This window comes from Anser cygnoides, chromosome 1, assembly GCF_040182565.1.
Source record: "Anser cygnoides isolate HZ-2024a breed goose chromosome 1, Taihu_goose_T2T_genome, whole genome shotgun sequence".
Lineage (NCBI taxonomy): Eukaryota > Metazoa > Chordata > Aves > Anseriformes > Anatidae > Anser > Anser cygnoides.
In genome coordinates, this window is record NC_089873.1 from 42990336 (window position 1) to 43004779 (window position 14444).

Genomic DNA, 14444 nt, shown 5'->3' on the forward strand with positions numbered 1-14444 from the left:
TTTTGCAATATTTCCCTTGGGATGTCAGCTGCTGCTTAAAAATTATGTCCCACTTTTCATGTGCACATTTGTGGAGGAAGGTAGAAGACCCACTAGCTTGCATCAATGAATATAAACCCTATATTTTGTTCAATCTAGAAAGTACCCTAGCACTTGTACTCCTTCTTAGTAATTGTGCCTTATATTGTTTCTTCCCTAGATAACATATTTTCCCCCCCCTCTGGCTTTCCTTCCCTTTCTGCAGCATTCCATTCATCTGAAAAATATTGGCTTAGACAATCAAGGCACAATATCACTCTAAACTCATTATTTCAGAGACTTTAATTATCCTCTCTCATCCATACATGAATAAGCAGGAGAATAAAAAGTTAAGGCAAATTATCCATGGCCTGAAAGCCACAGGCATCATGTGAATAATCCCTCTCCCGGGAGAGAAGGGTTTATAGGCCCACAGGGGGAATAAGTCCCATGATCCTTGGGAAAAATCAGCAAATCTGTGGGAACTACCAAGGAAGTTTGTCCTGCTTTGCTCTGTTCTCGGCAGCCCTGATGCTTTCTGTACGTAGCACTGCTGTGGCAACCACTGCTGCTTTTCTCCAAAGGCAGGATAAAGCATACAGATACTGCTGTCCCTTGTCAGCGTTCATCCCTGGCAGAGCTGCTATAGAAAATAGACTTGCTTGCTGCATAAAATTGCTGGTCTCCTTGCTGCCTGTTGCCATAAGCCAAAAAGTAAAAAAGAAAAGCAAAAGAAAAAAAGAAAAAAAAAATCTTTCAAGTGAGTTTGCACAGAATAGCAACAGGTTGTGGGTGCAGTACTGAATCCAGCACCCCTCCTGCTCTGGTCAAAGGCACGAGCTTGGCGTTGCTCGGCTTTCCGCCCTGCTGCACTGCTGCAAGATGAGAGTGATTCCAGCTCTTTAGCATGGAACTAACGATCCGCCCTGCATGTCACCTCTGCCCTAACCATGTGTTCAGAGCCATTTCTAAGGCTGAATTTCCAAATCCGATTTTCTTTACTTATTGGATCAATTTCCAAGCTCTTCAAGAATTCGTTTTGCTTCCTGAAATGGAAACTCCGCTATCTGCTGACACCTTTGCTCCAAATGTCAGTGATGTGTGCTTTGGCACGGGCTTGGCATACATTTTCTTCTGATAGAGAAAAACATGTGCTAATTAGCACCCAGTTATCCTGAACGTTTTCAAGACAAAAGTACAGCTGAAGGCAATTCTGGCACTGTATTTCTCCTCGGTTTCTACATTGTATTTGAGAACATCTTCTTTTTACAATGTTTGTCATATGAAACTTTACTCAGCTCTATCTATGACTAGTTTGTTCTGGCTCAGTTTTTTTCTATTAATGATGTTAGGCTTCCTTGAGGCTTGTAGAGGGTTTTCTCTGGTCCAGCTGCACAGAACTGTGTGGGATTTTTTTCTTTCAACAGTTACTCTTCCCCAGCACACAGACTGGGGACTGTAATTGCACACCTAATCAAGTCCAGTGTTTTCCCTGCAGCATTTTTCAAATTTGTCAACTTTCTAGTTGCTTGCTTTCATATTTTCATGAGATTACAGAAGCCTTACAAATATTTATCAAAGATCAGCACCATCCTTATGTTTGCATTCAGAATAAACCACTGTAGTAAAGCCATTCCAAGTTGAGTACTTTGTTGACATTTTTCTGCTGAAGATCCATACAAGTGGAAATTTGTATGCTGAATTCAGTGCTACCTAAGTGGAAAATGATTTTTCATTAACTACTGATCCCTATAACATATTTTTCATCTTAAAACCCACTGATGGGCATTCTGAGTTCCACTTTTTCCTTAGATATACTCATTAGCCATGATTTTCTTCTTTTTTGATGTAGTATTTTCTTCCAAATGACAAGTTTGCTTCTTCTAAACTTCTGATAATTAAGAGCATCTTTCCTACAACATGATAGTGGTGAACCAGTCATTATTTTAAGTGGATTCTAATTGCGTATATGGGCATCACAGTCCACACGAATCAAGATGTCTTTGCCCGATATGACATACCATTTTATTTATCCTTTAAATAACATATTGGCATCTTACTGCAAACTTCAGGAAAACAAAGTATGTCAGCTGGTCCCCCAGTGCTCTAAAAGCTGTTCAGCTAGCCTCCCTTGAGATGTTAGTGTAAAATTTACAATGCACAAATAGTTATGAATTTTACAGCTTTTTAGCACTCATGGATAGACCATTAATGAGGGAATAAACAGCAGAATTTTATTTAATCACACACATTGCTTAACATGAATTATTAAGCAAGGCACACACAGCCATTCTGTCCCCTTTAGCAGAGGAACATCTGTAGTGCCCTGGATGCAATATCCCTTCTAGATTGGTAATGTAATGTCTTGGGGATGTAATGTAGATCTAAACTCTTGTTTACTCAAAAGGAACAAAACTGTAGGAAAAAACAGAGTGATATTCATGTCTTCTAACTTGAAATTTCTGCAGTATAACTGTTTACATCAAAGTTTATAGGCTGCCTTGTATAGGTGGCGAGAAATAATATGTTGGGGTACAATCCATTTGACCAAAGACAGATATCTGCTCTGGAATGAGATAATTATCCAGAGTACATAAATAAAAATGTTTTTTTAATTTCATTGGGATTGGATGTAGACATTTACACAGGGTCAAAAGAATTCTGCCTTTGCGCCCGTGCTATGCACTTAGCATACAAATTATCATTGCTAGTCTGTAATATCAGTTCTGTCATCCTTACTAGTCTCACTTGTTCAATAAGACTATTTACATATTAAAGCATTATTCGGCATGAGTAATGGTGCCACAACTGAGGTTACGTTGCAAGTAGAGAGATGTTTCCATTTGCACTAAACCTTATCTCAGAAAAATTACCAGAGACTGGTGCTTCTCAGAGTTTCTGCTTTCTTTTGGTTATCCTTCCATGGTGGAACAGAACCTGTCTTTTTCAGAGGTTTATTTGTGAAGTTGCAGGTATCAGTTTGTCTGTGTAGGTTACAAACAAATAGATTACTGGAAAGTTAATGGATTTAGGGCTAATGTGGTGGGGTATGGGAGGAGAGTGTAACTGAAGATAGTGCAGTGCTGGAGAGGAGTCAGATATTAGATGTAGAAGAATAAAGAGAGGAGAGAACTAGGTAAGACCAGGATACTTCAAGAAACAGAAAGTAGATGTGCAATCTAATGAGGATAAACTCAGTTAAAATCTCCACTGTCCATTTGTATACTTGAGCTGGACACCTCATTCTGATTTGCTCTGTTTTTGTATATAGTTATATACATATATTAGTTATATGTATATACATATATTAGTTATATATATATATTATATAGTTTTGAGTATAGTTATTTAATACTTTCCCCTAAAACTAGAAAAGAAGGAACATGGTTTCAGTTAGGTTTTTTAGTTTTTTAATTTGTATTTGGTTTGGCTTGACAATTTCACCCTATGTAGAGAAAACCTGAAGCTATTATATCACATGGTATGTACATGCATGCTATGTACCCTTCTGTGCTCCATTTGGGACCTCTGCCACTGACAGCTGCACTACGGGGGCAACCTGGTACCACTTGAATCTTTCCCACTGAAAAATTGGCATTTCTCTGAGCCTAACTCAAATCCCTGGACGGACAAACATAAGAAACTGATTAGAACATGAAAAAGAAACCACAAAACCTATCTTCTTTGCCTGTCTGTGGCCATGAGTTATCCAAGGTCAAATTTTGCTATAATAACAGCAGAAAGATAGAACATCTGTTAAAGTCAATAGAAGCAATTATTTAAAGTGTAGGTACATGTAGTCCCCAAATATTCACTTGCACTTGAATTCTAGGTTTAAAACGTTTCTTTCCAAAATATGGAATGTTTATCTAGATAGCAATGTATTTGTGTTGCTATATAAATCATTGCTATAGAGTTCCTTATAGGCATATGAATAATCATCAAATCTGTGTATATTTTCTGTGTATAAACACAGGTCAATAAATGATTTTCTTATATTGACTACATTTATTTTAATAGAATTCTTCATTTCTAATCCCCTTAATAATAATGTATTACTGAACTGTTTAGCCTCCCAGCCCAGCCTAGTTACTCAAATTATATTTTAACAGCATTATATCTAATTTCCATATCATAACACACTACCACTGGCTCCTTGACTACTGAAATTTCTCACTGTATATTAGTTATAACTAAAACATCATTTGTGCATGTCAAAACAATTGTGCACTCAGCATAGAGCCTGAGCAAAAGTAACCAGGTAGATGAGCTTTTCTCAAGAATCAGCTAATGTTGAAGCAATCCAGGTCTGCCAGCTTTCCACCTTCAAAACACAGTATGCCATGGTGTTGAACCCAGTATTTAAAAAAAAAAATAGAATTCTGTTGTCTTTTTGCTAGCATTTCTGCTGTTCACGTTTCTGCTCTGCCCTTATTCATACATTGTGCAGTCAAAAGGAACCCTTGCAATTCCCTATGTAGCCTAGAGCATAAAACTACCCAGATTTAATTTGTATTTGAACTCACGTCATTTGAGGGAGAAGGAATCTTAACCCTCTGTGATAGAGAGCTCATCACAAACACTGAGAAGCTATTTCAGCTGTATCGGGAGCCTCATTCTATTTCTAAGCTAGAATTTGTATAATTTCTTCTCACAGCCATTGGATCTTATTATACCCTTGTCAGCTGACTTGAAGAGTCCACTACCAAAATTATATTCCCTTTGGAGGTAGTGTAGACTGTGATCAAGTCACTCCAGTAACTTAACTGTCCTGAACTCCTCGGTCTTCCACAGTAAGGCACATTTTTAACAGCGGAATGCAATTACTCTCCTCAGATACTCCAAGCATGAACTTCACTGGAGGGTCATAAAGCATGGTTTGCTCATAGTGGTAATATTTAATTTCAGTGTTCATTTGTGGTTCTTCTGTGCCCCATCCTTTTCTCAGGAGAAGCCCTTTCCTGTGATAGCTTGCATTCAGGTTCTCTTAATATTTGCCACACTTGACTTGTGGTTGATGGGTGTTTTGTACAGCTCCTACCAACTCACTAGAGGGATGGCTTGCCTCAATTCCATCATAGTTCAGCTGCCTAAAGATAAAGGGGTGCATACCTAAATTTTGGTGACTGTACCATACAGGTTGTTGAAAAGGATGAGCATGAGACTCTTCAAATGGTGCTTTATGGTAGGCCTAAACAAAAACACAAGCTCAGTGAAGGTGTTGCTAATTAACACCGCCATGGAAGAACTGCTAGTTCATTCTCTAAATGGCTCTTGTAACAGATTAAAGACTGATAGCGCTGTTTTTTTAAGCAGGCGAAATTTCCATTGGAAGTATAACCACTGAGATATCACTTCATGGCAGTAACTTCAATGAGTTTTGCTTGTGCGAGGAATACCTGATTAGGTACTAAATCATTGCTGTTACTTAGCCACCAGAAGTCATACAAAATAAGAATAGGATTTCAGTAGGGAGCAGCAAAACCGATTCATAATTTATGCTGATATGGCCTGAACCTTACTCCGGCTGCATGCAGCGCTAAGATAGAGAAGTAGTATTGGTGGGGCAAAGTCCCTTCCTGCCTCATGCCCTGGCCGTGTGCTCTGTGCAGCTCCCCGGGGAGCTCGGGACAGGAAAACCCACAAAACATCACAAGGGAGTGAGGGGAGGAGTAGCCAGCCTCTAGCCCCGCGCACACCCTGCCTGTATTCGGCAATGCTCAGAGCTCCGTGGGAAACCCTCCTCACAGCACTAAGGCCCATTGCTAAGACATGTCGGCAGTTAGTAAATAATGTTTCAGTAAAAACGTTTCCAGGACAATTAATGAACTGGAGAACAAAGTTAGGTGGGAATTTACTCTTCCCTTGCGCTGTTAAGCAGACAGTGCAATAAATATTTTGCACCTTTTCCATTGGGAACGCTTTGCAATTGTATAGGAGTTTTTCTACAGTGGAAACTAAGACTGTTAAATTGCAAATTGCTTGTTGCTATTTTTTTTCATCAAGTCTGGAATTTGTGGGATTAAAATCTGTAGAAAGTGCACTGAACTACCTTTCTTACCTCTACTTCTTCTCTTGATTACTTAGATCCCTATGTGAAAATCCATCTGATGCAGAATGGTAAGAGGCTGAAGAAGAAAAAGACCACAATTAAAAAGAATACTCTGAATCCCTACTACAATGAGTCTTTCAGCTTTGAAGTACCGTTCGAGCAAATTCAGGTAATGTCAAACAGTGTTTTGTCTTCTCTCTGCATTCCATTTCTCAGCCTTTATAAATATTTAACAGGACTCGTGTTAATTATCACGTGTGCATGCCTTCATTAGCACCTAGGTGCCAGCACTGTGCTACATTAGATGAGTGTGACTGCTTCAAGAGGGAAATGATAAAATGCACAGTATTTATGAAGCTTTGATTCATCAGTGAGAAATGGATAACTGACATTTTATGTTAACAGAAATGGATTCTGAAAAAAAAAAAAAATCCACAGGGAGATAGCAAAAGAATGTGCCTGCAAAAAATGTATAGGGATAGAAGAAAAGGCATATAGAGTAATTTCCTCCAAATTATTTCAAATAATGCATCAATATCATTGATCATATTTGTGTTCCCTGCATTTTTAGGACCTGTTTGTTGAAAGCACTGTAACATCGCTCTTTAGTAAAACACATTTTGTAATCACATTTTTTTCCAGTTACCCACCAAACAATTAGAACTTTTTCAGTGGTTTCTACATCTCTTGGAAAATAGAGATTTGAGAATCTCAGGGGTCAGTTTGGTTCAGTCAGGTTCAGGGATCAGTCAGGATCTGTTTCTTGTCAGCTCGGTGGAGCTCTAGTAGTTCTCTGGATGCTGTTCCCAAGGATTTCAGTGTTTAAAACTAGGAGGCTCAGAAGCCAGCACGCTGAGCTGGAGGTTGCCTACACTAGCAGTGTCATCTGTTTTCAGGGACTCAGATGCCTACCTTTGAGCTACTGGAAGTCAAGTCATCTCTCACTCATGAGAGTGAGATTTGACTTCTCAAGCTAAATAACGTTTTCTCACAAGAGAGGTGGTCTTCTTAGCCATCTCAGGAGACATATGGAAAATCTGCACTGAGTTCAGTCCCCTCCCTAAGTGAATTTGAACCTTGATCTGCAATGTCTTAAGGAAGTATTTTTGTCACCTGAGACTATGGCTTGTTTTGGGAGTGCAACACTCATTATTTTTCATAAATAGCTAAGTATATGATTGACCACAGTGCATCAGTTCATCTGTTTGTTGGGGGGATCACTTGGAAAGGGCAAGACTGATCTTGGATCTGATCTCTGAAATGTAAGCCACGTAATGATAAGTTGGTACAGGCCACCTCCATTTTTGTTAAGTCTTACCTGCTAGTGTTAAGCTGTTATTGTTCTGTTGCTCACTTGTTAGAGTGTTCATTGTCAGGGAAAGATGCAGTGGTTTAAATAACCTCGAAGGAGAAGAGAATTGCATGGTGGCATCCCACCCTCCCAGAGGGAACCTGGGACCATGCAGATGTTAAGCAAAATAATTTCTTTTCTGGATGGAGCTCAGTATGGAAAGTCTACTTTCAGGGGCCTCCCAGGTTGAATGACAATAATTAAAACAGTCTGGGAATACATGCTTTTGTGGGCTTTAAAAGAGGTCTAGGTACAAGCTAGGTGCCATCAGTTAACACTGATGCCATTTAAATCCTCATGTAGCAAGACAATGACAGCCAACAGACATTTTCAGGGAAAACTGCAATGCAAATAGGGACATGCAGCCTCCTCTTGATTAGATGAGAGCCTGGTAAGGGTTTTAAGAATCTATATCTTGGGTTCTGATAGCAGTTGTACTGGAGAGAAGTCCAGCAGCTAGGGCCTACATTTCAACAAAAGCTGTGTGCTTGCCTTTTATTGACTTGGTACTGACAAAGGTAATAAAGCTAGAGAAGATGAGGCACTGGGACTTGGATGCATGACTGTCCCTTTCAGGAGTTTCTTCATACCCCACAGCATGTACAGATGTCTATGGAGTCTAGGAATCAAAAGTGGGAAATCCACTGGAGCCTAATTCCCGCTGATTTTAATGAAAGCTGGTCATTGTGCCTGTGAAAAATCTCATAACAAGCACCGAAGAGCCAGAGGCAAAAAAGATCAATCACATCGAGCCTCTCTGGAATGTCTTGATTTCTGAATAGGGACAGGACTGGGGAACCTGAATAGATACCTCCAAGTTATCAAACATGTGCTTTGGCATGATTACATTCTGTGAGTACTTGGCCATTTTGCTTTCTGATCCTGTCGGTTTTGTAAGGTGGACATAGACCTTTCATAAAGTGTTGTAGTTTAGCTCTCTAAAATTTTGCCACTTTTTTGATAAGTATGTGGGAATAATTATGGCTATTTTCTTCAACATGTAGCTTCAATTTAAAATCTGTAATTATGGACTTTGGTCATATGTCAATGTATTTTGTAATTAGTTATAAAAGAATATATTTACAAATTATTTCAATATAGTTACTATAGTAATTTCATCATTAGAAAAACACATCTTAAATGCTATTTAGACTTAGTATGGTAAGAATTATTTTGGGTAATTCATGTAAAAGTCATTAAGAGACTTTCAGAGACAATTAAAAATAATGGTTATATAAGTTTTGTGATCATCGGAGAGCAAAGAAAGAGCTGATGGAGGGAAAGCAGCTCAATAGCAGAACATCTATGTAATTTAAAATGGGCCAAACAATTTAATAGCAAATATGGACTTTGACTCTTAAGTGAAATAAGTGTGTAAGAAAGTGGGATCTTGAAAGACAATGTGAGAATACCACTGGGAAGTCAAACCCTGTTGTTAACAGGGAAATCAAGCACGTGTTTCACCACTTTTGAGACAGACCACATCTGTAAGTAGCAAAGTCTACAGGCGCTTTTACTCCAAAGAATGCCTAATCATGCCAAGGAAACTACTAATCCAAATGTGTATTAGCAGAGGTAGTGCTTTCTACTAGCACCTGTTGGTTTTTTGCAGTGCAGCTGTTCCTTTAATATAAAGTACAAAAGCACAGAGATGCTTACATTTCTCTGTAGGTTTAAGTCAGAGACCATGAAGTGAAAATCATCCCAGCGTTAACCATCTGAGCTAGCTGTTCTTGCATCTTTATAGATCAAAAAAAAAAAAAAAAGTGTCTTTTGTTTACAGCGCTCACTGTTGCGTTATGATTAACAACAACAACAACAAAATCCAATAGTAACTTGCTCCCAAGCTTCTAGGTACAGCAGGCAACTTTTTTATACTGTAAAATGATACTCGTGTCTACTTTTTATATCTGTGATTGTATCATGCATCTAAAACATAAATGTCCATTTGGGGAGGTACCATCAACATTAAAGTGAGTATATTGCAAACAGCAACACAGAAACATCATTTTGGCATCTAGAAATACTTGCTTCAGGATATTGTCATATATCCTGAGTGCTCCGGGTAGAGAGAGTCTTGAGTTTGATGTACACTTTTGTCATCAGCAACCATATAAATACTTTAGTGCCTGTTGGAATCATCTCTTTCTCTGGATCAGAGAACTACAGAACCTTGTAAGTGAATGGACTCTATAAAATAGACCTCATGAGTCTGGTTTTGCAGGTATGCTTAAGCATTAGTTACTTTTAAAAGATAAATCCTATTACAAGCAAAAAAATTAATCATGCTAGTAAGAAATCTAGATTGTACACATATTTAAATTTTAAAAATTTATGCTTGAGAATAAAAGATTTTTCTGGAAGAAATGTGTTTCTGTGCATTTCTGCCTCCAGTTCAGAAAGCTCACATTGGCATAAGGAGCTGTGTGTGTTTATCATGGGATGGAAAGAAGTCAGGAAAAGAATTGTATGTTCATCTTTAAAAGAAAGTCCCCGAGGAGAAGCATTTATAGTTAAGTAAAATCAGCCCAAGGCTGTTTAACGTTTTAGATGCTGTTGAGGAAGAACACCACTCCACCGAAGGAGTAGTTGTTTGTGCTGCTTCGACAAATATTAATGACCTGATGGAGAGGAATGCGTGTGTGTGCACGCAAATGCATACGCAAATGCCTGGCTTGAACACCACCTTTCAATGTGCCCAGTCCAAGTGAACAAAAAATGGTCTCTGAGCTCTGACAGATGGGCTCCCACAGATTTTGTGGGCAGTCTAACCCTGTTTGCCAGAGGTTACCATTCCTGCAGCAGAAGTGGCACCCCTGCACCCATCGGCTCAGCCATAGGCCAGACTTTACTGCGCCTGGCAGCACCACTATGTCAGAGCCCTCAGACACAGCAGCTGGTCCTTCTTTCCAGCTCCCCTGAGTAAACAGCCTATTTTCCTGACTCCTTTTATAATGTATATATACTATACACAGTATATACACATACTTATGATTGTGCATGCACACAGATATGTACTTATCTATATAGCAACTGTAAGGGCTATCTTTTGAATTTCCCTGAAAGCATGCTAGCATGCTAGATAGATGGGACACAATTGTTTAGAAGAATAAAAGCAAAAAAACAGAATATAGTACAACAGTGAAAACGATAACTTGGGGCAAAGCCATTTCTGAATTGTAAGTGCTAAGTTTAACTTACTTAAACAATAATGATGTGTTAAATTGAGCTACTTTTGAATTAGCTTATCTTAAGACTTTTAGCTCTACAGATTTCTAGCAGCCTGATTCCTCAGTAACAACAACAGAATCTATACATTGCTAATCTGTTAAAGGAGAAATGCAACCTCGATTCCCATGTGAAGCTCTTTGATGCAAGGGTGTGAATTTCAAGTTAATGTGTAGGTTATGAACCTAAATGCATTTGGAAGGCTGACAAGAAGCAAAGACAAGAGTTTGAATTTGCTTATGGCTAGGGGAACATGCACTTGCCCGCTTCTCATCCATGGAGTCTCAATTGTTTGTGCCCATGCCGAGATTCATCCCTGCCTGCCTGCCCCTTCCTGTCATGCTCACTGGTTTTTCTCTGTCTCCTTGTAGAAAGTGCAAATTGTTGTGACTGTTTTGGACTATGACAAGATTGGCAAGAACGATGCCATCGGGAAAGTCTTTGTGGGCTACAACAGCACTGGAGCGGAGCTGCGGCATTGGTCAGACATGTTGGCCAACCCCAGGCGGCCCATTGCACAGTGGCACACCTTGCAGCCCGAGGAGGAGGTAGATGCCATGCTGGCAGTCAAGAAGTAAATTAAATTAAATTACATTAAATTATGAAGAAGAAGAAGCCTTTCTGCATTTGCCCACATAGTGCTCTTTAGCCAGTATCTGTAAATACCTCAGTAATATGGGTCCTTTCATTTCCAGCCATGTGTTCCTGACACAGATCAGTTGTACTTTTAAATTCCTGTTTTAATTTGCACAACTTTAAATGTAGAGAGCCTTCTAATGGCGCTTCATTTCACCACTGCCCCCCCAGATCTACTCTTCTTTTAAGCAATATGATGTGTAGATAGAGCATGACAGAAATTATTTATTGTATCACACAGTTGTATATATACACCAGTATGCTGAGAATTTATTTCTAGTTTGTGTATTTGTATGTTGTAAGCGTTTCCTAATCTGTGTATATCTAGATGTTTTTAATAAGATGTTCTATTTTAAATTATGTAAATTGACTGAGATATAGGAGAGCTGATAATATATTATAGGGTAACTATTGTATCGTCTGCATTCCAGAAAAAAAATTCCAACTTGTAAGGCACTAGTAGTGTTACACTGACATCTTAAAGGACAACTTAAATCTGAGCTTTCAACTGGACCATTCTAATAACACGCTATGCGTAATCTTGGAGGGGCACATCCAATTTGGTAGACTTCTTTCACGGGCAACTTAGCATGATCTGAGCAGCTCCATGGCTGACCTCAAGGAGATGTAGCCAGAAGCCAGGATATAATTTTTTTGTATATATTCCAAAGCAAACACATAACAGACTGAAATGGCTTTTGATTGAAAGCCGAGGAAGCAGTTCCATAGGAGGCAATGATTTCATCTAACATACAAAGTAAGAACATTCTAGAGGTTGTGCAGGGAGGGGGGGAAGGGAGGGGGGAGATGCAGCGGTCGTGAAATGCTGCCATGAAAACAAGAGTAGCTCTCCGTTATCACCTTTATACAAAATTTGCATACTGTGAATTCCATCCACGATTTCACATTATAATGAGTTTGCACATTAGACTTTGTAACAAAATATTTTATTATACTAACTCAGATTAGAAGGAATGCAGAATATTTTTTAGACACAGCCGTGTGAGTTTATTATACAAAATAGTTTCATGGTAAACAGACAGTATTGTAATCCCATCAGAAGATGACAAAATTTAGCCATAGTTCTAAATGCACTTCAAAGTAAGCCAAAAGAGAACAGCTAGTGACCTTTTATATACTATTTATACTTAAGTTTTAATTTGTCCTTTAAAAAAAAGTGAAAACAAAGAACAAGTTCTAGAAAACTGAAGCAACCTCTTCTGTATACTAGATGCTCGTTTCAGGAGGAGTTTTTAAATGTTTTCAATGTTATTATGTAGTAAATGGCACTATTATGAAGCTATTAGTCATTCCATAAGAGTCTTGAAAGACTGCTCTGTGTATCACTGTGACTGCCGTGTGTGCTTAGAAATGTAGTTTTCTCAGTGGATAGCAATCAATTTATTCCGTAGTGATATTGTAATAATACTGCCATTCCCTTCTACTGCACTGCCGAAGGAATGCATAGCACAAGCAGTTCTAGTTATTACGGACCAATTTAGAACTGGAGAGCTATGCAGGGGACAAGGAGGCTATATTGAATGGGTTGACCACGCAGCATTTTGTCAAGCCCTGTGCAATATTCCACATTTCCAACCTCCTTCTCCCTCGCCCCCTGCCGCTTTACTGTAGATAATCATCTTACGGCTAGCCAGCATGTCATCTCAGCTTGTACCATCTCATCAAGTCAGTTAGGGCATCACTTCTATCTCATGTACCGTCCTTTGAGGCCTCTTGCTTATCTTTCCAAGCTGTGAATATATTTATAATGCTTTGAGAAGTTCATTATTTTCAGTCATGCAAACTACCCCAGAAATGCGGAAATGCTATACCTTTTGGAGGGAGGCATGAGACATTAATCAGTGATGTTCTTCTCAATTGTATCTAAAAGAAATTATTGTAAAAAAAAAAAAAAGAAAAGAAAAAAAAATGAATGTAATCAGGGAACTGTGTGCTGAAAACGAAATTTTTCACCCTCCCTCAAGACTTTGCTTCTGAGAGAGGTGTGACAGTCTGAGAGGTCAGTGCAGTGACAGCCAAGCTCCAACATTTTCAGTGCATGCGGAGGGTAAGAGAAGCAGCAAAGAAGTGGGAGGAGAGTAAAAATCTGGATCTCTCCCCACCTCCAAAAGTAAGAATAGCAAGACCTATTTTCTTTCTTTTTTACATGAAACATGGAAAAAACACAAGTGAGACATTTTCTGATAGAAACAGGCGCACACATGCAAAGCATCAAGCTGGAATACTTAAAAATCTTGATCTTGAGGACCAAACCCCACCAAAGAGGAGAACTAGACAGTCAGCTTTCCAGTGTAACAGCAGATACTCAGCTTCATGGTCTCCAGCTTTCAGTTGTTCATTCAGGATAGCTGCAGGTTCAAACTGCCAGAACTGATTCATTGTGTTAAGGTATTCTTAATGCTTTCTCTTCCTACACTGCCAGACTGAATGTCACCGCAGAATTGGTTTGTAAGGTACTATGATTCTCAGAGACTGAACCTGCTATATGACCAAGATGACATTTTCATCCTCAAAGAAGCCACATGTACCTTTCTGACAAAGCTGTGTGAAGTATTAGAATCTGATGCTGTAGAAAGATCCTAGTTGCCTTTGTGTATATTTACTGCCTGCTTGAGTGTTTCTCTGTGTGGGTTTTCTCTGTATCTTGTAGAAATGTTTGGGGTGTTTTATCCTGCCATATCGCTCGTGGCCCGCGAGCTGACAACTTTAGCCGTATTTTACCTTCATTTTTGATGAGGTGGTTTATATTTTGTTTCACTTTGTGTAGTGACTTCCCACAGTAGAGTTTTCCAATTGTCGTTAAAATAACATACATATTACACAGATATTCAATAAAAATGTTTTATTTCCTGTTGATGTTTCAGTGTTTCTCTTTTGATCTATTTTAGAAAGACATTTCACTCTTGGACCTTAGTACAATCATTAACTTGGAAGTATAGTAAGTGCAGTGGCACAGCGCCTTTAGAGGGGCTGTGAAAGCTGCTTTCCCCTGCATGGCCCAGCCAGCAGTTCTCCAGGAGGTGAATTCTCTGTCTCTACTGTAGATGAAAGACTACTACCCTGTTTTCCAAAGAAGTCTGATTATTTGCAACAAAAAGCATCATTTCCTATCAAAAAATAGACTACCTTCTATACCAT

The 14444-nt window shown here is 38.9% G+C and overlaps 1 protein-coding gene across 7 annotated transcripts in view; it reads left to right on the plus strand.

The window, feature by feature from the left end:
- SYT1 (synaptotagmin 1) overlaps window positions 1-14166 on the plus strand; it is a 356177-nt gene extending 342011 nt beyond the window's left edge. For all 7 annotated transcript variants that reach the window (XM_066993398.1, XM_066993412.1, XM_066993404.1 and 4 more), the window contains 2 exons: window positions 6106-6239; window positions 11021-14166. In XM_066993398.1, the coding sequence (XP_066849499.1) occupies window positions 6106-6239; window positions 11021-11227 (341 nt within the window). In that variant the 3' untranslated portion in view covers window positions 11228-14166. The remainder of the gene's footprint in view (window positions 1-6105; window positions 6240-11020) is intronic.
- The last annotated feature ends 278 nt before the right edge of the window (window positions 14167-14444 follow it).